Here is a 21684-nt window from a genome sequence, read left to right on the forward strand (position 1 = left end):
TCCTTAATAATTATAATTATGTATAATAAAAATTATAAAAACTTGATATTAATAATCTTTACACCGAGACGAATCAAACAAGATTCCACTTGACTATGTTTTAACTTATAGATTAAAAATTAATCACAAATTAAAGGAGCTAAGTGAATAGTATATATACTTCCAATGTTGCAATTAAATTGAAACGGAGGTAGTATATGATTTGATATATTTTAATTAAAAAAATAAAAAAAAAGTTTAAATACTTATATGTATGGGTTGATAATATCATTTCCTTTTCTCCTAAATATAATTTTTTATAGGCGGAATATACGGAGTACGATGATGATGAAGAATTTAAATACTATTACAGTGATACTTGCTGATGCCAGCTCATGGTTCTAGATCTTTAAACCCTTTTCTCAAATACTTCTTACTATTTAAGAGGAAAGTTTAATGTGAGGATTGAGAAGGAATTAGTTTATGATAAAAAATGGAGTCCTATTTCCCTCTACACGATGGTGTATCCGCCACAAGCTTACTTATTTTACTATTCTTCTTTTACTCTCTACTAAAATTGAAAAACATCTATCACACTACCAAACACACACCACCTCAACCATCTGGTTCCTGGCCTTTTATAGGCCATTTACCACTCCTAGGTAAACTTCCACACATAACCTTAGGATATCTAGCCGATCAATACGGCCCAATCTTCATGATTAAGCTCGGTGTCAACCGAGCATTAGTCGTCAGCAAAGCCGAGATGGTTAAACAATGTCTAGGCACTAATGACCGAGTCTTTGCTAACAGACCTCACACCATTTTTGTTGATCATCTTACTTATAAGTCTGCCATGTTCGGGTTCACACCGTACGGTCAATACTGGCGACAGATTCGTAAGATCACTACCGTTGAGCTCCTATCAAACCATCGAATCGAGAAGTTTAAAGATGTTAGAATTAATGAGGTTAAATCAGCCATTAAAGTCCTTCATGATCACTGTATGATGGAGAATTTGAGGGGAAATGCAGTAGATTCTATGACGGTTGACATGAAAAAATGGTTTAATGACGTATCTATGAATTCCATAGTCAGATTGATTGCAGGTGAGTCAACAATAAGAATATTAAAGTCTTAATTTCTAAAGAGCAGGGTGAACAATTGATGATTGAGGCCCCAAAATCTCTTATATGCTCTAACACGTTTATTCATACGAGAGTTCTTTAGATTAGAAGTGAGGATGCGACACATGCCCTTCTCTTACTTGAAAGAATATATTCCACTTTAAATAAGGGGTGATTGAGATTCGAATCTGTGATCTATTGTCACGCTGGCTCTGATAACATGTGAAGGAACCGATTCAACCAAAAGCTAAAGCTAATGGTTGAAGCCTCGAGATATTTTACAACTATCAATCATGGCCGTCGATTAGCATATGCAAATCGGTCTACCACACAGTACTAGTTTTTTGATTTTTTTTCTTTAGATTGTAAGGTCTACAACATAAATTTGGCACGTGAGCCCCAAAATTTACGAGACGGCCCTGCTACCAATATATCAGTTTCAATAATTATTTATATGAATTTTTTTTTCCATTCATTTCAATTTTCTATTGTGTTGGTATCTAAATTTAAAACCTTCGTAACCTTTTCCGTTAATTTCAGGCAAGTCAATGAAGGAATTTTATCAAGGTGAGATATATGATAAATATGCAAAGGCATTCAGGGAATTTTTTGAATTGGCTGGTGTATTTCTCCCTGGTGATGCACTTCCCTTATTGAGATGGATGGATATTGGAGGACATGAGAAGAAGATGAAGAAACTTGCTAAAGTTATGGATCAAATAGTTGATGATTGGTTAATGGACCACAAAAAAAGAAGAGGGTATAAAAATTCACAACCACAAGATTTTATGGATGTGATGCTTAATAATTTTGAGACAGGGCAAGAAATTTCTTCCATCTTTGATACAGATACCATTATCAAAGCCAATTGCATGGTAAGAAGTTTTTTCTTTTACTTGTTAACATTAGTTTGTGTTCAATATTCTCATCAATAGTTTGATGAATTCTTTGATAATTCATTTTCTTATTAGTATCTCGGGCATGACAAAAAGAGTGTTCACTAGGACTTCAACCATATGTATAAACTTTTTGCTAAAGTTGGGCCTTTATCAATAATTGTTGAAAATACTTCACATCTGAGAAAGATCTCGTATTATTAAAATAGTAAGTTATGGACTGCCATATAATGCTTGATGTCATATTGTTTTGGGAAATAGTCAACCACATCAAGAATGTATGCAAGTGAACGCTCATTATTCATTGATTTGTGGAACCTAAGCTCAAGGGTACCCTGTGGATGTATCCACCCAAGTGGACCCACAGGATAATCATGTATGGATAGGCCTAAATATAATTATAAATAATTTAACGATTTGATATCTTATTTTATTATACGTACAGAATTTGATATTAGCTGCATCAGACACATCAGCAGCAACCCTAACATGGGCACTAGCATTACTCCTCAACAATCAAGACATCCTCAAGAAAACTCAAGCTGAATTAGACAAAGTAGTGGGTAAAGAAAGACAAGTAGAAGAATCAGACATAAAAAATTTAGTGTACTTGCAAGCAATATTGAAAGAAACATTACGATTATACCCTGCTGGAACCCTTTCGGTCCCTCGAGAAGCCATTATAGAATGCACTATAGGAGGTTACCACATACCAGCAAGAACCCAACTCTTAGTGAATGTTTACAAATTACATAGAGATCCAAATGTGTGGGAAAATCCATTGGAATTTAATCCAGATAGGTTTCTTACAAGTCATAAGGATTATGATTTTATAGGGAAGAATTTTGAGTATTTGCCTTTTGGAAGTGGTAGGAGGTTATGTCCGGGTATTTCTTACGCCCTTCGGATTATGCATTTTACGCTTGCTAGTTTGCTACATGAATTTCAGGTCTTATCTTCGTTGAATCAAATGGTGGATATGAGTGAGGATTTTGGACTAAGTAACTCTAAAGCTACCCCACTTGAGCTTATTCTCAAAAAGCGTCTTCCTCACCACTTTTAGAATGATCTTATTATTCTCGCAGAAAAAAATATAATATATATGAAATATGATGCAGTTGTAGTTAATACGATATATGATGCAGTTAATTATGCAATTGTGCTAGAATTTCATGTGATTGACAATGGTGAATGGCCATTATTATAAATTAATAAAAAATATAATATATATGAAATATTTAGCCAATAAATTAGTTTTACTTTATGTTTATGTTATAAAACTCATTAGTCACGACATGAACATAATAATAAAATTATTGTTCCTCGATATCTATCAAATTAATTTGACCTGTGTCGCCTAAAACCATATTTTTCATATGGGAAATTTTCTGCCGACAATCCTCATTCGATATCTTTATCTCCGTGGTTGATTTTAAGTGTATTGTTTTTATTGAAAAATGTCAAATATAAAGACAACAAAAATAGTTAAAACTTCATGATGTCAATCCACCATAGAAAAAAAAAAATGCTAAACGTGGGCCATGGCTACGAGTAGGGTGTTCAAAATTAGATATCGGATCGACTCGAATTCAGAAATTCGGTTTTTTGGATAGTTAAAATCACTATCCGGTTCTGGTTCGAAAAAATAGGATACCGAATATCCGATTTTCAACTTTTTTAAGCAATTTTTTTTTCGACATAACTATTTAAACTCATTTCACTTTCTTTCTTTAGTCAAGCCTTTTTTTTTAAAAAACAATTTCAAAAATAATTAGTTGTTCAAATTAAACTAAATAAAAATAAAGAAAATTTTTCAAAAGTCTAAACTAATTGACAATAAATTAGTTATACAATTTAGTTATAATTGAGAATTGTTAATTTTAGTAAATTTAACAACCAAAAAAAAAATAAAATTATTAAAAAGATATTTGTATATTTTAAAAACAAAAATAATAAAAAAGTTATGTAAATTGAGAATCCATCTAACCATATGCTCACTTTTACTTACTAAAAGTTATGTAACAACTGAGGTTAAGATCTTAGCTAAAGAAAATAATACTTATTTAACTTACAAAAGTAATTGGTGTAATTTTATTCTATGTATGATGAAACAAGGATGGGAACCAAAGTTAAGAAACAAATTAATGTTTTTAAATGAAAATTTGTAATCATTCAAGACAAAAGTTTATTAAACAATTAAAAAATTGTTAGAAAATACTTACTAATAAAAAGTACACTTTTGCCCTAAAGTACTTAGAATATTTTTAAAAAACAAATTACTTAAAAATAAGTTTTTGTGTTAAATTATACCTGATAACGAAATCCATCTAAACATCATCAGTTTAGTCACGTAAAAATACAACTTACATAATTTATAATAAACACCTTTATACAACAAATTGTAGACCATTTAGAATCAAACCCATAGAGAGTATCCAAGTTTTAAAAGTTTTTTCATTGATACTATTATTATTTTAAATAAAAACTAAAACAATGGAATGGAATAACTAATGATAATTAGGCATAATTGAAGCTATTAATTATTTATGAGCAGGATACTTAAAGGCATTAAGTTGGAGCTTTCTAAGGGCAACTTGACCAAGATCAATTCCACAGCTGTCAGAAAGTTGGATCAAATACAGAAGAACATCAGAAAGTTCTTCTCCAAGGTGAACTTTCTCTTCTTCTTTCCAGTTTGGAAGACCTCTTTCCACCTCTCCTTTCCATTGGAATATTTCTGATAATTCTCCCATTTCTCCCACCTACAAAATTTTTTAGTCAATAAATAATTAGTTGTTCAACTTAAACTAAATAAAAATAAAGAAAAAAGTATAGCTAATATTTGTTCTTTCACCTTTTATTGTTTGCCTTTTTAATTAATAAAATAGTATAATTATACATCTGGTTCAAATTAGTTGCTATACATACTTAAATCTTAATTATTACTATTTATTAATCGCTATAGTTTTTGCATTCTCTGCTTTATGTAAAATATAAAAATAATCAGGTAGAATTTTGTTTGATAAGTGAGATATTTTTTTTATAATTTTTTTATAACAATCTACACCCTGAGTAATTACTTTTATAAGATTTTTCATCAACCATTTTGATTTATATATATTGTCAGTTTATTACTCTTTTCGTCCCATTGAATTTATCATTTTTTATTTTGGTTTGTTCTTGTTAATTTGCATCATTTCTATTTTGGGATGATGATCCACTACTTTATTTTAATTTCATCCATACATTTTAATTTTATTTTAATTTTATCCATACAATTCATTCTCTCTATTTTTATTACCACTTTTTTAAAATAACTCAATTTCTCAGTAATGCAAATCAAATAAAATAGAACAGGAAATATATTAAAGTTATAATTATAAAGAGTATTTTGTATTGAATAGAACAATCACTTAAAATTACTTTTATGAAGTAATTAAAAACTTTGTATGATTGTATCTAATCTAAATAAGTGATTTGTCTAATTGGGGTTGAAAAAATTAAAAAAGTTTTAACTTTGGTGTTCTTTAAAACATAATTCTCAAAATGGTGTTCATGTAATAAAATAGTTTTACTAAACTACATTTTTTTGGTTTGGTAATTCCAAACCTGCAAAAGGATAAAGCTATTTTGTCAAGCAAATATATGCGAAACAAATTTTAAAAAACCCCACAAATCTTACAGAAAGAGTAAAACATCCTAAAAAATACTTCTACGTACAATCGAAAATCTCAATCAAGTACAAAAGTCAAAATCAATAAAGATGTTTGTTGAAGATAGCGTACCCTTGTGATCTGTTGTTAGCATCATCGTTGTGATGAAAATCAATTAAAAATAGAGATGAAAATCTGAAAATTACCTCAATTGCACATTGGAAAAAAAATCTTAATTAGAACAATGGATTTAGACTACGGTGATTGGTATAGGTGGGGGCTATGGTGGAAGCCGACGGTTGGCGTGGATGGTGGTTGTCATCGGTCTCTTCAAGTACTCCGTCGTCAGTCTTACTAATGTTTAGTTTAGGGATTTGAAAAAAATAAATTACTCCGTCGTCAGTCTTACTAATGTTTAGTTTAGGGATTTGAGAAAATAAATAGACTTGCTGTTGGAATTAGAATTAATTTAATTTTGGTTTAGTTTTACTTGGAAGAGATTTAATAGGTTTAGAACTTTCCAAACCACAATCAATTAGAATCAATTAATTTTTTTCTTAATAGACACTAATTTAGAAAATAAATTTTGGTGAATCACAAATTGAAATTTTTTTTATTTTCCAACATTAGTTTGACAAATCATTCAACCTAAATGGCTACAAATCAAAGAATTAATTCTCCGGTTTTCATGCGGCTATGCCTCATCAGTCCATCATTCGACATAAATCATAGAAGGACGTTACTTAACAGGACACTCATGCTTTGTACTCCCTGGTCCCAAAAAAATAACTTTTTTTTATTTTGGATTATTTTTCTTGTTTTACATATTTTTTTAAAATAAATTTAATATTTTCTTTAAATTGCATTTATTTTTTCGTTTTTAATTTTTTCTGCATAATTCAATCCTTGTCTTTATGTATTATTGAATATCCACATTTTTTAGAAATACTTCACTTTCTTTTTGGTGCTAAATCAAAAGAATAAATGAGTATTTTTCAAACTTTGTATTGCACTCCATCATCCCTAAGTGATTATAACAAATATAACAATTAACTCTAACAATTGACATAAATATAAGAAAATAAAAGACTATTAAATTGCGTGGTAGCCTGGTAGGAAAAAACTAACAATTAACCCTAACAATTGATAGAATAAGAAAATAAAAAAGACTATTAAATTACGTGGTAGTATTAAAAGTGAAAAAAAAATATATGAATAAAAACTAAAAGAAGTGACAGAGTCACCACCTAAAATAGAAATATTGTACAATTAAGTGAACATTGCTCAAGTATCGAGGAGTAGAAAGTACTATCTCCGTTCCAAATTACTTGTAACATTTGAGATTTTACACTATGTATTCATTACTTTTAATATGTGATTAGTTTTTAATCTATAAGTTAAAATATAGTCAAGTGAGATCTTGTTTGATTCGTCTTAATGTAAAATTATTAATATTAATTTTTATAATATATAATATGAAAAATTAAAAATTGAATTAGTGCATTAGACTTCGGAAAAAAATAAATGTTGCAAGTAATTTGGAATGAATGAAGTATGTCTTTGTTCCATTATTTAAAGGTTTTGATACAAAAATTGTAATTTGAAAAGGCTAAGCATAATTTCTCGGCTACTGTATAAGTTAAATTTAAAGGAGTAATATTTTTGACATATGAAAGTAAATTAATTTACGGCTTGTTTTGTATGTTTGAGTTTATTTCATTTTGTTCCAAAGGCTATATCAAATCCTAAAAAATAGAGAAAACCCAAAATTACATTAAAAAAAAAAGAAGAAAAAAGTGTACCAAATTCATAATTTCGATAATATAAATCAATCAAATAAAATAAATTAAATTAAATTATCATGAATGATCATTGCTTACAAAATTAAAAAATAAGAAAAGACCGATAAATAAAAATATATATATACATATTAATTACATACCAAAGCCAAAAGCAGGTTCCTTGGGGTGTGATAAGGTTGCCACCCTCTTTGTTCAGCAAAATCTCTCATTTTTTTCTTCAATTGATCAAGGCTTACATTTTCTTCCCCTAAAACATTTGCCATTTTTTTTGTGTAGAAGAACAAAAGGAATGTCTACAAGAACATAAAGATAAGTAGTATTATCTCATGCTTTTATGGTCTTTAATTAAGATTAAAATAATTATTTGGTTAGCTCAAGAAATACTAAATACTATGGTCTTAATCAAATAATTAATAATTAATAGGTTAGGCTTGATTATTATAGTAGGAAATAAATAACATTATAAAGTATTGAAAAATTCTTTCTTTCTATATATTTATGAATTATTTATGATAAAGTAGATTTGCCATTTGTTTTTATCTTTCTCTAATCTCTATGCTTTTGTTCCTAATCAGAAGATTTGCTTTTAAGATAGTGCGCCCTTTTTAAATTATTGATATTTGATAACACAATCTTTGTTGATAGCCATACACCATAGCATTGCCAAAAAATATTGCTTATTAAATTCTTATTGATGAAAAAAATTATTATTAAGCCAACTAAAAACCAACTACTCATTAATTTAGCTAATCATGATGAATCAAATATTTATAAGTATTTCTTTTTTTTTTTAAATGATTACACTTGAATAGTAAATACTATTTATCAATTTGTTTTAAATTACAATTTTGGTTTTAAATTGTACTCCGATTAACTAAAATAAAACTATAAAACTATTATTTTCTTTGTTCTTTCTTGTTATTTTCATTGATTTTTTGAACAGTTTTCAAAATAAATTTAAAACCTATTTCTAAAAACCCATGATAAAAAATTTTAAAAATTCATAATAAAGAGTATACATTATGACGGATCTAACGAGATCTCACATGAATATATTTTATCTTTTAAATATGTCTTAAAAATATTAATCAAATTATTTCAACAATGAGAATATTTTTGATTCTTCTGTCATGTTTTTTTGGGAGATTTAACATTATTTTGTCATGTTATTTACATTATTCATATTTAATTGCAAAAATGTCAATTCAACCATCTCTTCAAAGATTATGCCCTTTAAACTTCGAGAATGGTCTTCTTAGAGCATTTTGTGATTAATGTGACTTAGATACGTTAGATCAATCTACAAGATATAAAAATGATACGATATTATCCTATTTAGTTATAAGAGATACTAAAAAAATAATCGTGTAAATTTATCCTATCACAATCAATAAGATCATCTAGAATAATACAATAATAATATATTTTATTATCTCAATATTATTAAGTGATTCTCATTTAAAATATAATTTGCGAGTGTTGAATATATGCAACATTAGTCTTGTTAACAATAAAACTAACAAAAAATTTATGTATTTATCCTTAATATCAAACATTCACGTAAATAAAAAATACACATAATTTCATAAATCATTTTATTTTAATCATATATAGTAGTGTGTATTAGGCTCAAAATTCAAGCTTACAATTCGCTATTAGTGATCAACTTTAAACTATATGCTTCATAGTTCATATTATACTTTTTTAACACATTTTTATCTTTATCTTTTAAAAAAAAATAGTATACGGCTTAAATATATTCAAAAGTGATCGATTAAATTAAGAGACTTTTATTATAATATTAAACCAAGTGACATAGAAAATGATTAGTGTTTTGTCTTATTGAATTTGTCTCATTTTTTATTTTAATTCGTTTTAATAAATTTGTCTCAATTCTATTTTTGAATATGATTTTAATATTTATACTCTTTGCATTCTTTTATATCTAGATATTCCACAAATTAACTTATTATAAATTTTTTAAACTTTGGTGTCAAAAACAAATTGTGGAAAATTACATGTATATGCATCATTATTTTGAATGCTCAAAAATCAAAATGGAGTATTTTATAGAAAAAATTACCGTGAATAATATAATATTTTGTTAATTTTCCTACAATAATACCAACTACCAAGTATTGACTAACTATAAATAATACCAATTTAAAGGGGTATTTCCTAGAAAATTCATAATATGTTAAAAATCAAACTATAAGTGATTATAAGATAAAAAAAATGGCATATTAGTTAATAACCTAAAATTGGTATTATAATAGAAAAATACTCAACTAAGTTGGTATTATTTATGGTTAATTAATAATTGTTATTATTATTGAAAAATCAACAAAAAATTATATTATTTACAGTAATTTTTCCTATTTTATAAGTTACAAGTGTACACCAAGCCAAGGATAGTATGGACATTTTCTCACTTTATGAACTTGGTACGTAGTTGGCGTCACTTAGGAATACTTTTATACTTGTAGTCTTTAGCTAGCTAGCTAGGCAGGCATGCGAGCTGGCTAGATTTGCAATGTTAAGCGTGTGCACGATTTCATATCTTTTCATGAATATTTTTTGTGTTACAGTAGTGCTATATTCCCTTCACATTATTCTTGTATTTCTTGCTTGTTGGAATGCAAAAATATATTTCTCTCAATGGCTATGAATTATTCTAGAATTATTAATAGGTTTTAAAAAATTAATTTTCACCTTAAATATTAATTGAAATAACCGATAAGACGCTAATCAATTCATACACATAATTGGTCAGATTAGGTTGGACAAAAGTTCATGAAATTAACTTTGAATTTATAGACTTTAGCCTTAAAAAACCAAAATTTTTAATATTTTTTTTCAAATAAGATGATTTTACAATGTGATCATATTTATTAGACTAACTTAATGTACACATACAACCTAAAAGTGATCCTTTTTAACATTAAAGTATTTAATACTGAATATTAAATTGATTAATTATAACATTAAATAAAGTAATCACTTAAGTGATCACTTACAGTTTTAAAGTAATTCGCATTACACTTGTATTTTTTAAAATTGGTCCCTATCATTTTTATTATTTTAGTGTTATATGCGCACTTTTAGTATCCCACATCGAGACCACAACAACCACAAACACCTAATATATATACTAAGTAATTTAATATTGAAGTCTCTAATTTTTCGAAGCCCTATAACCTATACAGTCAAACATATTGAGCATACTTACAAACCTTCCATGCCTAACTATTCCATCGACACTCTCACCAACAGCACGCTCACACTCCCTTCAACACCCAAGCCGGACGGACATGACCATTAAGCTGGTAGTACCTTTATCAACATACCAACAGCAGCGTCGCAAGCCAACAAGTTTATTACAATTGGTTCTTACCTTACCAAACCTTTACTTGTTCGCTGTTCGTAATATCGAACAAAACAGTAACCAAAAGATTTGTTGTCTTTTTTATTTTACTAAATTATGTTTCTTTTTTTCTATTATTAACAACGAGCTACCCCATAATAGGACGGGTTTTTAGAAGTCGAAACTTTTTATATGTGACCGTCTCACATTGAGACGAGTCCATACAAGCAGTCTAATTAATTTTTTTTTAAATAATTAAGTAAATAAAAAATGTCTTTTCAATTTTTTTTTAAAAACTAAATATTAAGATATCTGTATTAAGCCGTCTCACGATGAGACGGTCTTAATAAAGAGTTGTATTTAGGATTTAGTTTCAAAAGACATTTGTTTTTTTTACTTTTTATAGTCCCAAACACTTACATGCCATTTGTGTTTGTTTGCTTCTAGTAGCTCTTGTAATTTGTAAAGACAGCTGCACATGCCCATTGGGCTGTATAATTCTACAAGCACAGGACTGTTTATACTTTGTGGGCCGATTTAAATACAAAATGTAATTTGATTAACTCTCCTGTGAGACGGCAAGTCGTGTAATTGGTTCAGATTTAATAATTTTTTAAAAAATATTAATATACTAATTTTAAGGTTTAAAAGGATAATTTCAATACATAAAAAGCTAATTTCAAGACATAAAAAGCTAATTTCAATATTTGAGTCATCCTACTTTAAAATTTAAAATATTGACATGAGAATTTTTAAGTATTGCCATTGGTCTTTTAAGTCTTTAAATAGGTCTTTTAAGTATTGAAAATTTGGAATTGACCTTTTAAGTTTTGAAATTATTAAATTCCATAACTTAAAATGTTAATTTGAAATCTTTAAAATTGGTCTTTTAACTCTTGAAATTGACATTTAAATTTATAAAATTGGTAAAAAAAATATATTATTGGGCCGACCCATTAAGACACATCTCACAAGTGAGACCGTCTCACCCAAGATTTTGTGTTTGTGTATAATTTTTCCATCATAAGCTCTAAATTTTATAATTCAGTATAATTAAATTTGGTTGGAATAAAAGGCAATATTAGATATTTAAATCTAGTTTATATTTATTTTTTATTTGTTATAATTGATTTTTATTAATAACAAATCAATTATTGGTGCAAGAAACTCATTAGCTTAAAGGAATATCACTTATTTAACTGAACTGTTATTATTATTAAATTTGTCCAAAAAACAGTCACATAAATAATAATACTCACAAACCAAAAATTAAATTTAGATGAAATTTGATTCTTAGTCTATGCCTTCAAAGACTACGAGAGTCCTTTTCTTATAATATGCTAAATATTCCATTTGAAATTATAAGTAGATGAGATTTGAATCCTTAATCCTACACATTGACGTTCAAGTAGGTTATTAGGATTGTTGATAGGGTAGGGTCAAAATCGGTAGAATCGGATCGTAGGATCGTATGATTCTACAAATATGTATCAATGTGCTTTGGATTAGTGATTATCAATTATATTTGTTCACTTTTTAAGTTTTAAGGTGTAACTAAAAACTTATTTGACTTTGTCTATTAAGTTTTGAAAAAATAATACTTTTAATAATCATTTTTAAACTGCAAATCATGAAAAACTTGAATATTATAAAGGTATTGATAAAACTATTTTAAATGTATATGTATTTATACGTAAGTAAAATTCGTATTATATGAGAACTTTTATAGTTGAAATTACCCATATAGGATCGGATCGTTAGATCGTAAGATCGTAGGATCGTAGGATCGTAGAATCGTGTTATGATCCTACAACCTAAATTCTTGAGCTAAGTAGGATCGCATGATTCTACCACATTAAGATTCTAGCTACGATCCGGATCGGTCGCCTATTTTTGAATCGTAAGATCGTAGAATCGTTGAATAGAATCGGAAGTCTGATAACTACAGTTCAATATAATGTTAATTAATTAATTCAACCAAAAACTTAATAATAGTTAAAATTTCAAAATATTTGTACATTCTAATTTATATATTCTAATTTCTAATAGTATAATCCGACCAAATAGACCTCTAAAAATTTTCAATTTAATACAAGATTCCTCCTTACTAATTGATAAAAAAAAATCCGATCCCACCAATATTATAAAGTATTATTTTATAGATAGCATGACTTGTGCCATCTATTTGCCAGTTTGATACAGGTTTTTTAACATTCCCATTAATGCTGGCAGCATCTATCCATCTATTATTATCTTGCCACTTCTGTGTCTTTATCCCTCTGAAATAACACTATTTAATTTAAATTTGTAAGAATTTTTTAAGTTAAATGGTACTATTATAGAAAGACAAAACAGATTGGAAGTATCTCATAAGTCTCAATGACTCATATCACATTAACATATTATGAGCTGTAAGTCTCCTCCTTATGTTCCTCACCCCACTTTATCCATCCCCAAACTCTTTTTTCTTTTTAAGTACTCTTAAACTTTCTTTTTCAAGTCAATCAAATTCAACTTCCACTTCAAACACAAGTCCACAATTAAGAATTCATCTTGGCAAATTGCAAAAATAATATTGCGTACATCTAATTTCTCTGTCAATCAATAAAAATGATAGCGGATCCAATCAAGATTTCTGCTTGCTTCTCATCTGGAGCAAGTTCAACTGACGACCATCAATATAGTGCTGTGACTCGAGCAGGTCAAAGTGTGATCATGTCAATATACAAAACCAAGCTAGGTAATCACAGTCGTCTGATTACCATCACATGGTGCAGGAACCACCTGCTACTACACGGATTATCCATGTGTATATCCAACCTTTCTAACGATGCAGACGATTCTGCATCGTCAGAAAGTGCTGACCAATACAATTGTAAAGTGGAACTAAAGCCATGGTACTTTTGGCGGAAACAAGGGGCAAAACATTTTACCATAAATGATGGTAAAAAGGTAGATATTTATTGGGATTTGAAGTCTGCAAAATTTAATAATAATGAAACAGAACCAAGTTCAGAGTATTATGTAGCATTGGTTTATGAAAACGAGGTCGTTTTATTAGTTGGTGACATGAAAAATGATGCTTATAAGAAAACAGGTTGTAGGCCTTCCCTTATTGAGCCTATATTAGTCTCAAAAAAAGAGCATATTTTTGGTAAAAAAAAGTTTATAGTTAAGGCTAAGTTACATGAAAAAGGTCGATTTCATAACATTATGGTCGAGTGTGACAATACAACCGAGTCAGATATAGAGATGGGTGTAAAAATTGACGGGAAATTAATGATTCATGTTAAGCATTTACAATGGAAGTTTAGAGGGAATGAAAGTATATATCTTAATAGGTTAAGACTAGAAGTTTATTGGGATGTACATGATTGGTTGTTTAGTCCTGGATTAAGGCATGCTTTGTTTATTTTTAAGCCTTTTATTCCATCTAATTCAATTATTGGTTTATCACCATTATCATTACCATCATCATTGTCATTATCAACGACTCCATTGTCAGCACAAAGTGGGAGCTCTGAGTCGTTATTGGTTGATGGGTTGTCTCAGTTTTGCTTGTTTCTCTATGCTTGGAAGGTTGAGTAACAAAATCAAATCATCCTCTAATGATCGGTAAGTCACCCTTCAAGGCTTTTTTCTTAGAGTTATTTGTGTTGGAATTACTTTACTTGCGAAAAAAATGTCACGTTACTTAAAAATATTAGATTGTGAATTTGCATTGGTAAGTAATCCTTTTAATGGTTTTGGAAAAGAATGAACCTTATCAAGTGTATGTGCAAGTCAATACTCATTGCTTGTTGGTTTGTGGGCCCGAGCCTGTGAGTGCCTCGTGGGTGTGTTTATACGAGTGGACGTAAGGGTTGACTGTGACGAATTGTCACGGCCTAACACTTTGGGCTAGAAACTAAGTGTAAATGCCTCACAAACTCCATCATAGTTTACCTTTTGTCAAGTTGGCTTTTGATTCCATATTAAGAAATTAACTAAACTAAAAGCTTAAAATTATAGTTGAGAGTTGAGACTACAAGATATGTCATATACTCCAATAGAAAAACAGTTTCTTTTTTTGATCCATGCATTTCAATTTTTTGTCTTATTTTTAACAGGACGGAGAAGTATACATCGAAGCACATATTTTCGACTCATAAGTCATATGTATATGAGGGTTGAGGGGTGATCATGCATGATGTCTTAGCTTTCTCTTTAATCTCCACCAACGCGCTAGAATGAAGAATAATATGTAGGGTGTAATATGCATCTGCCTATTGAGTTCGCCCAAAAAATACATCTATTTTAAGATTTAAATAGAGCAAACTCAAAAAAACAAGAGAAAAACGACATAAAAACTTGAGTGGGAGGCACATGGGAAGGTATAAAGAGGGTCGCAAGACAAAGAGAAGGAGCTGGAAAAAGGTATCTAACACCTGGGAATAGTCCTCAAGTGGGCAATAAGACAGGACAGATTGGATTTCATACAACTAACAACATGGGTCATTTATTCTTCTTACCTCAAGGCATCTAATTTCTTGTATATATTTTTGTGTCTGTTTTGTTTTCTTTTGTTCCAACCTTGATTGGGAATAATTTCAGTCCCATGGTTTCTATATTGGTGATAAAATCAATAATTTTCATAATTCATAACTGCCTGAAAAACTTGGTAGTTAATCATTTACTATATTATAAATATACATCTTTCAATTTTTTTTATCTTATAGCAATATATTTTTCATATATGAGAAAAAGTTAAAATTATTGACAATTCATTCTCACTTTGATAGATTATATAGCATATATTAAATATTTAACTATCAATTTAAATTTTTAGTTAAGTTGATTACATAACATGTATGAAGAGGATATGTGTATCTATACTTCTATTTCAAAGAGCCATCGATCTTGTCAAGTGAAAGGGTGTGATAGTGTGTATAACATATTTTGAGACTTTAACCAGAAGGTTTAGCTTATGAGTTAGTTGGTTACTTGAGACACATTGATAAAAATTAAAGTTTGAAATTAATACAATTTTTTTTTTGTGTAACTGATAAAACTAAATTTACGCTATATATAAAGCTCCTGAGTTATGACCATAAAAATAGTTGCAAAATGGTTATTATAGGATCTATAATTTCTATTTTGCGACTATCCCAGGTGGTCTACATAAATGGTCACTAAACGTCTTTAGTTAAAATTTAGTCGTAAACTGTAATTGGATTTGTTGGAGTTTTTGGTGTGACTTTGAGTGCATCAATAGTGTATGATGAGGTTGATGGTGTGTGGATGTGGGTATGTGCGTGCATGATGATGAGAAAGTCTTTGTGGGCTTCTGATGAGCCACTCGACCAAGATCATGGCGTGCTCGACCGAGCCTGTTGGCTCGACTAGATCAGTGAGCATTCTGAACTGCTGCTCGACTGAAATCCAAGCCGCTCGACCAAGGCGTGTTTTGCTCAACCGGTTGAGCGAAGGTCCAGAACGTACTCTGTTTTCTTGCGCGATAAGTTATACGGGAATGTTTTAGTGTGGACTTTTGCCCAATCATTTGTATATGACTTCTAGTATAAATAGGCGTCCAAACACTCACTCTAAGATGCATTCTAACCCTAGCCAAATACAAACCATTTTCTTTTCTCTTCTCCAAAGTGTAATACTTCTTGGTAAGAGTTTTTGAGAACTTCATTGTTTCTTCACATAATCAAGCAAGCTAACCACCACCGAGGATGAAGCCCACATTGGGGTGAACCTCGTAAATCTTGTGTCTTTGATTTTTGCTTTGTTTTTTTATTGTTTCTCATTGCTTATTATTAAAGTGTTTGTTTCATTGCACTAAACACCCTTACCATTGGTCTTGGGCGATTCTTAGGGATAAAGATTAAAACTTTAGACCCTAGAATATTTCTTTTTTCAGGATTTAAGCTGGTCCATTTAAATCCATCCCTCTTTTAAGCTGAACATTGGGTAACCATAAACCCATTAGTACAATTGAAATCTGTAGGCTAAAAAAAATTAATTAAATAAACTAAGAATCAAACTTATTCCAAAAGTAAGCATGAAATTTTTTTTTCTTAGGTCAAATAGCTGTTCGCAGTTAGTAAGTGCGAACAACTATTTTGACTTTTTTTTTTAGGTCAAATAGCTGTTCGCAATTAGTAAGTGCGATCAACTATTTTGTCTGTTTTGACCTGTTCGCAGTTACTAACTGCGAACAGCCCCAAAGCTCAGGTTTGGGAATTTCACGCTTACTTTTGGAATAAGTCTGATTCTTAGTTTATTTTGTTATGTTTTTTTATTTTTTCACTTATGTTTTTCAAATTTTCAACCCATTACATCCTTTATTTTGAGTTTATTGCACAAGTTCATCTTGGCGTGGACGTGGGTCGTGGGCCTCGGGGCTCCCTCTTTTCTTTTATATAAATTCTTGTGAGAGACAATCTTTTTGAGAGATTATCTCTAATTGATCAATCTATTATCATTTTTAAGTTTCATTAACTTTAAATGGGCTGAGCCTGAGAGATGTCTCTCAAAAAGACAGTCTCTTAGGAGACTGACTGCTTCTTTTATTTTTCACTAAGTCTTGAATGAAACGGTCGCACGGTGAGACCATCTCTATTGAGCTGACTCAAATACATTTTTGTTTTAAAATGATCACTCATAATTTTAATATTATTACTTTTTATAGTCTTAGAGTGATTACTTATAACCTTAAAACGAATACTTATAATCTTAAAGTAATTAATTGAAGAAATGGGCTAGTATATGAAACCGTCTCATGGTGAGACGGTCTCATACAAGACGAGCTGTTTATTTTTTCATTTTAGAAAATTCCACTTCATAATATAGAGAAATTCAAATAAAATTTTTGAAGGATAAATCAACTACAAAATATATTTATATGAGATTTATTTTAGTTTTATCTTATGTAATGTATTTTATTATATATTTTTTATAATTTTTTATAATATATAAAGGTTTAAAATTTACTTTAAAACTGTGTAAAAAGTAAAATAGACAAATAAAAAAATGGAGTATTTATTTTTTTTATAGGAAAAATTATAAGAAACTACCTAATCTATAGGTTTATTTGCAAAAAACTACCTTATGCGTTTTTGTTTTTGTTTTTTTTTTTTTTTTGCAAAAAACTACCTAATGTGATATATTTCTTTGCAAATAACTAACACTTAACAGAAAACGTTAATTGACCGTTAAGTTTGAGGGTTTGATCAATTTGAGAGGTAAAATTGTCTATGTGGCAGTATCTCATTGGTCCTCATACTTTTAAATAAGTATTTGTTTCGACCGGATTTTCGAAAGAGTTATCCCATAAGGTAATCGCGACGTCCGTTTTTTGAAAAAATATCATTATGATGGGTAAAAACAACGTTAAATATCTATTCTGTTAAAGTATCGGAAAATAGGCGAATAAGTACTTGTTTTGACCGGATTTTCGAAAAAGTTATCCCATAAGGATAATTGCGACGTCCGTTTGTTAAAAAAATATCATTATGATGGATAAAAACGACGTTAAATATTATTCCGGTTTACGTATCAGAAAATAGGCGAATAAGTACTTGTTTCGACCAGATTTTCGAAAGAGTTACCATATAAGGATAATCGCGACATATGTTTTTTGAAAAAAATCGTTATGATCGTTAAAAATGCGTCAAATATCTTTTATTTGTGTTTTGTTAATTTATGTGTTTTAATTTATAATAATTTAAAAATACAAGGACTATTGAGTTACTGCCACATAGACAATTTAGCCTCTCAAATTGGTTAATTTCTCAAACTTAACGGTCAATTAACGTTTTCCGTTAAATGGTAGTCATTTGCAGAGAAATATATCACATTAGGTAGTTTTTTGTGAAAAAAAAACACATAAAATAGTTTTTTGCAAATAGACGTATAAATTAGATAGTTTCTTATAATATTTTTTTTTCATATTGTAACAAATTCGCTTTGTAAGAGAATGTTGTTTTGTAGGGAAGGGATCGAACGGTATTAACAATTATATAAATATGAATTTATAAGAATAAAAAATTGAATGGAACCGATATTCATAAATAAAATTTAGCAAATTGATTGAAATAAACTAAAATAAAAAAATATATAGTAATTTTAATAAAATTTATTTAGCTCAAGATAACAAATCTAGAAAAATAGAAGAAATATGTGAATAATGATACTAATGAATAAGTCTAATATGAACTTAGTGTGTAATTTTTTATTATTATGCATCATATATCAATCATCTTTTTACTAACCTACACTTATCACTTTTCATCGATAAACCCACTTTCTAACATATATTTCCTACTCTAAGGTTAGTGCACGTCCGTAATGTTTGAATATATAACATATTATAAGATGTCAATTATCATTTTAAATTTTTGATAAAGTTGATTTTTAGACATGGTATTATAAATAAATAAGTCAATATAACATAAAAAAATCACGAATTCGTATCTACCCATCTTTTATTTTAAGTGAATTATTTTATAATTAAGGGATACACCCCCAAGTGTTTCGGTTATAGCACCATGTGTATTTATTATAATGTTTCACTTCAAGTGTTTGAAAAAGAGTTTATTTTCATGAAAACAGTATAGCAAGAGGAGGAAAGTCGATAATCGGAGGCAATAGTTTTAAAAATTCGTAATTAATGATTGTAATTTGTAGATTATCATAAAAAAATAAAAATATTAATAATAAAATAAACAAAATAAAAAAAGATAAATTTAAAACAATAAAATTCTCACCTTATCAAATTCTCCCACATAAGAGCGATTTGTTAACCTTACAAATCACCATTATTTATTGAGATTTTGTCGGATTTTATTTTAACGTAGTCAGATATAAAAGTTTATTACTTCTCCTATTTAGCTTATGTGTCTCATTTCCTTTTATGGTCAATTCACCTTAGTTGTCCTATTTTTATTTTTGGTGTGAGTTTTTGACTTTTATGTCCTTAGTAGCATTATCCTATTTTCAATTCCACTCTCTTTCCTACCCTTAGGGTCCCACTTTTAACTCTCCTCAAAATCTGTAAAAAGTCAGATGAGACTCTTAACGTGAATAGCAGGGAGTATGTTTTAAGTTAAGAGTCAACATTATAATCTGCGTTTGGGTAAATTTTATAGGCTTTAAAGAGGTGTGAGGCAAATCTGGTTATTGGTGAAAAATTAAATGATAGGATGCTGGTTGTTTAGATCAACAAACTAAAACAATGCTCGGTAAAAGAGTTTGTTAACACGATCCTTAAACATTGTCACCCTTCTCATTTTATCGTTATCCTCTAATAAAATTACGATTTTGCCTCTGAACTTAAAAATTTTTTACATATACTTTAACCTCACTAAATAACACTTTTATCACACTTAAAAAACAAAATTACAACATAAAAATTTTGGAACAAAAGCTAAGGAATTCAATCCGCAAACAAATAATGGAGGTAATTTTTATTCGAATCGTATTATTTTAAATTAAAAAAAAGAAAAAAAATGAGTCGCACGCGACGTGCAACTGACCCGCGGCCGAGTCGCATGCGATTCACCCAATTTTTATTATTTTTTTTAAATTTATTTTTTGAAATAACATACTTATTATTATTATTATTATTATTATTATTATTATTATTATTATTATTATTATTATTATTATTATTATTGCTGTTGATGTGATTATTATTATTGTTTTTATTTTTTTAAATATTGATATTATTATTATTATTATTATTATTATTATTATTATTATTATTATTATTATTATTATTATTATTATTATTATTATTGTTGTTGTTGTTTTTAATTTATTATTGTGATTATTATTATTATTATTATCAAATTTTTATTTTTCTTTTAAATATTATTTTTAATTTATTTATTTAAATATTATTATTATTATTATTATTATTATTATTGTTATTATTATTATTATTGTTATTATTATTATTATTATTATTATTATTATTATTATTGTTGTTATTATTATTATTATTATTATTATTATTATTATTATTAACTTTTTATTTTTCTTTTAAATATTATGTTCTACCTTCCACTCCCCTCCCCTCGGACTGCCGTAGTAGAAAGAAGCCGTTGGAGGCGATTATCGGACTGCGGGATATATCTGATACGCTTTATGATGTTCTACCTTCCACTCCCCTCGGCCGGCTACCCTACATTATGCACCAGCACATTGCCTTCGTGGAGAGGTGCCAGCCGGATACGAACACCTTCCACATGCCATGGGGGAGATGACGATTATGTTGCACGACGTGCAACGCATATTGGGCATAGGTATTGAAGGTTCACTACCGGCTAAACCTGCTGAGGGGGAGTGGAAGGGCGCTATTGCTGGTCTATTTGGGGAGCCCATGTCCGAGTTACGATGAAAAGGGATATTCACCGGCGGTGGCATCAATGTTGCTTAAGTTATGCAATTGTGCCACTGGTCCCAGGCTATGGAGACCCAGTCGACAGCCTATTACATGGCCATTGTCGGCTCTACATTGCTTAAGTTATGCAATTAATAATAATAATGATGATGATAATAATAATAATAATAATAATAATAATATAATGATGATGATAATAATAATAATAATAATAATAATAATAATAATAATAATAATAATAATAATAATAATAATAATAATAATAATAACAATAATAATAATAATAATAATAATATAATAACAATAAAAAAATAATAATAATAACAATAATAATAATAATAATAATAATAATAATAATAATAATAATAATAATAATAAGAAAATAATAATAAATTACAAAATAATAATAATTAGAAAATAAAATAATTTAATAAAACGTATATTAAATAATAATAATAATAATATAAATT

The 21684-nt window shown here is 28.6% G+C and overlaps 3 protein-coding genes across 3 annotated transcripts; 2 read left to right on the top strand and 1 right to left on the bottom strand.

The window, feature by feature from the left end:
- Positions 1-379: 379 nt before the first annotated feature.
- LOC130798283 (cytochrome P450 CYP82D47-like) lies at positions 380-3329 on the top strand. The gene is made up of 3 exons (XM_057661206.1): positions 380-1088; positions 1647-1981; positions 2448-3329. Exons 1-3 carry the CDS (start codon positions 473-475, stop codon positions 3063-3065), a joined length of 1569 nt encoding a protein of 522 aa, XP_057517189.1. The 5' UTR covers positions 380-472; the 3' UTR covers positions 3066-3329.
- Positions 3330-4360: 1031 nt separating this feature from the next.
- LOC130798284 (uncharacterized) lies at positions 4361-7892 on the bottom strand. The gene is made up of 2 exons (XM_057661207.1): positions 7598-7892; positions 4361-4764 (listed from the first exon to the last, which is right to left on the bottom strand). Exons 1-2 carry the CDS (start codon positions 7718-7720, stop codon positions 4543-4545), a joined length of 345 nt encoding a protein of 114 aa, XP_057517190.1. The 5' UTR covers positions 7721-7892; the 3' UTR covers positions 4361-4542.
- Positions 7893-13144: 5252 nt separating this feature from the next.
- Positions 13145-15530, top strand: LOC130798285 (uncharacterized). The gene is made up of 2 exons (XM_057661208.1): positions 13145-14436; positions 14931-15530. The coding sequence occupies exon 1, from the start codon at positions 13432-13434 to the stop codon at positions 14407-14409; it is 978 nt and encodes a 325-aa protein (XP_057517191.1). The 5' UTR covers positions 13145-13431; the 3' UTR covers positions 14410-14436; positions 14931-15530.
- Positions 15531-21684: the final 6154 nt, after the last annotated feature.

This window comes from Amaranthus tricolor, chromosome 13, assembly GCF_026212465.1.
Source record: "Amaranthus tricolor cultivar Red isolate AtriRed21 chromosome 13, ASM2621246v1, whole genome shotgun sequence".
NCBI lineage: Eukaryota > Viridiplantae > Streptophyta > Magnoliopsida > Caryophyllales > Amaranthaceae > Amaranthus > Amaranthus tricolor.

Coding starts and splice junctions, on each gene's coding strand:
- LOC130798284 (XM_057661207.1), bottom strand. CDS start 7,720: ATGGCAAATGTTTTAGGGGAAGAAAATGTAAGCCTTGATCAATTGAAG. Junction 4,765..7,597: donor GGAACCTGCTTTTGGCTTTG/GTATGTAATTAA, acceptor AAAATTTTGTAG/GTGGGAGAAATGGGAGAATT.
- LOC130798283 (XM_057661206.1), top strand. CDS start 473: ATGGAGTCCTATTTCCCTCTACACGATGGTGTATCCGCCACAAGCTTA. Junction 1,089..1,646: donor CATAGTCAGATTGATTGCAG/GTGAGTCAACAA, acceptor CGTTAATTTCAG/GCAAGTCAATGAAGGAATTT. Junction 1,982..2,447: donor TTATCAAAGCCAATTGCATG/GTAAGAAGTTTT, acceptor TTATACGTACAG/AATTTGATATTAGCTGCATC.
- LOC130798285 (XM_057661208.1), top strand. CDS start 13,432: ATGATAGCGGATCCAATCAAGATTTCTGCTTGCTTCTCATCTGGAGCA.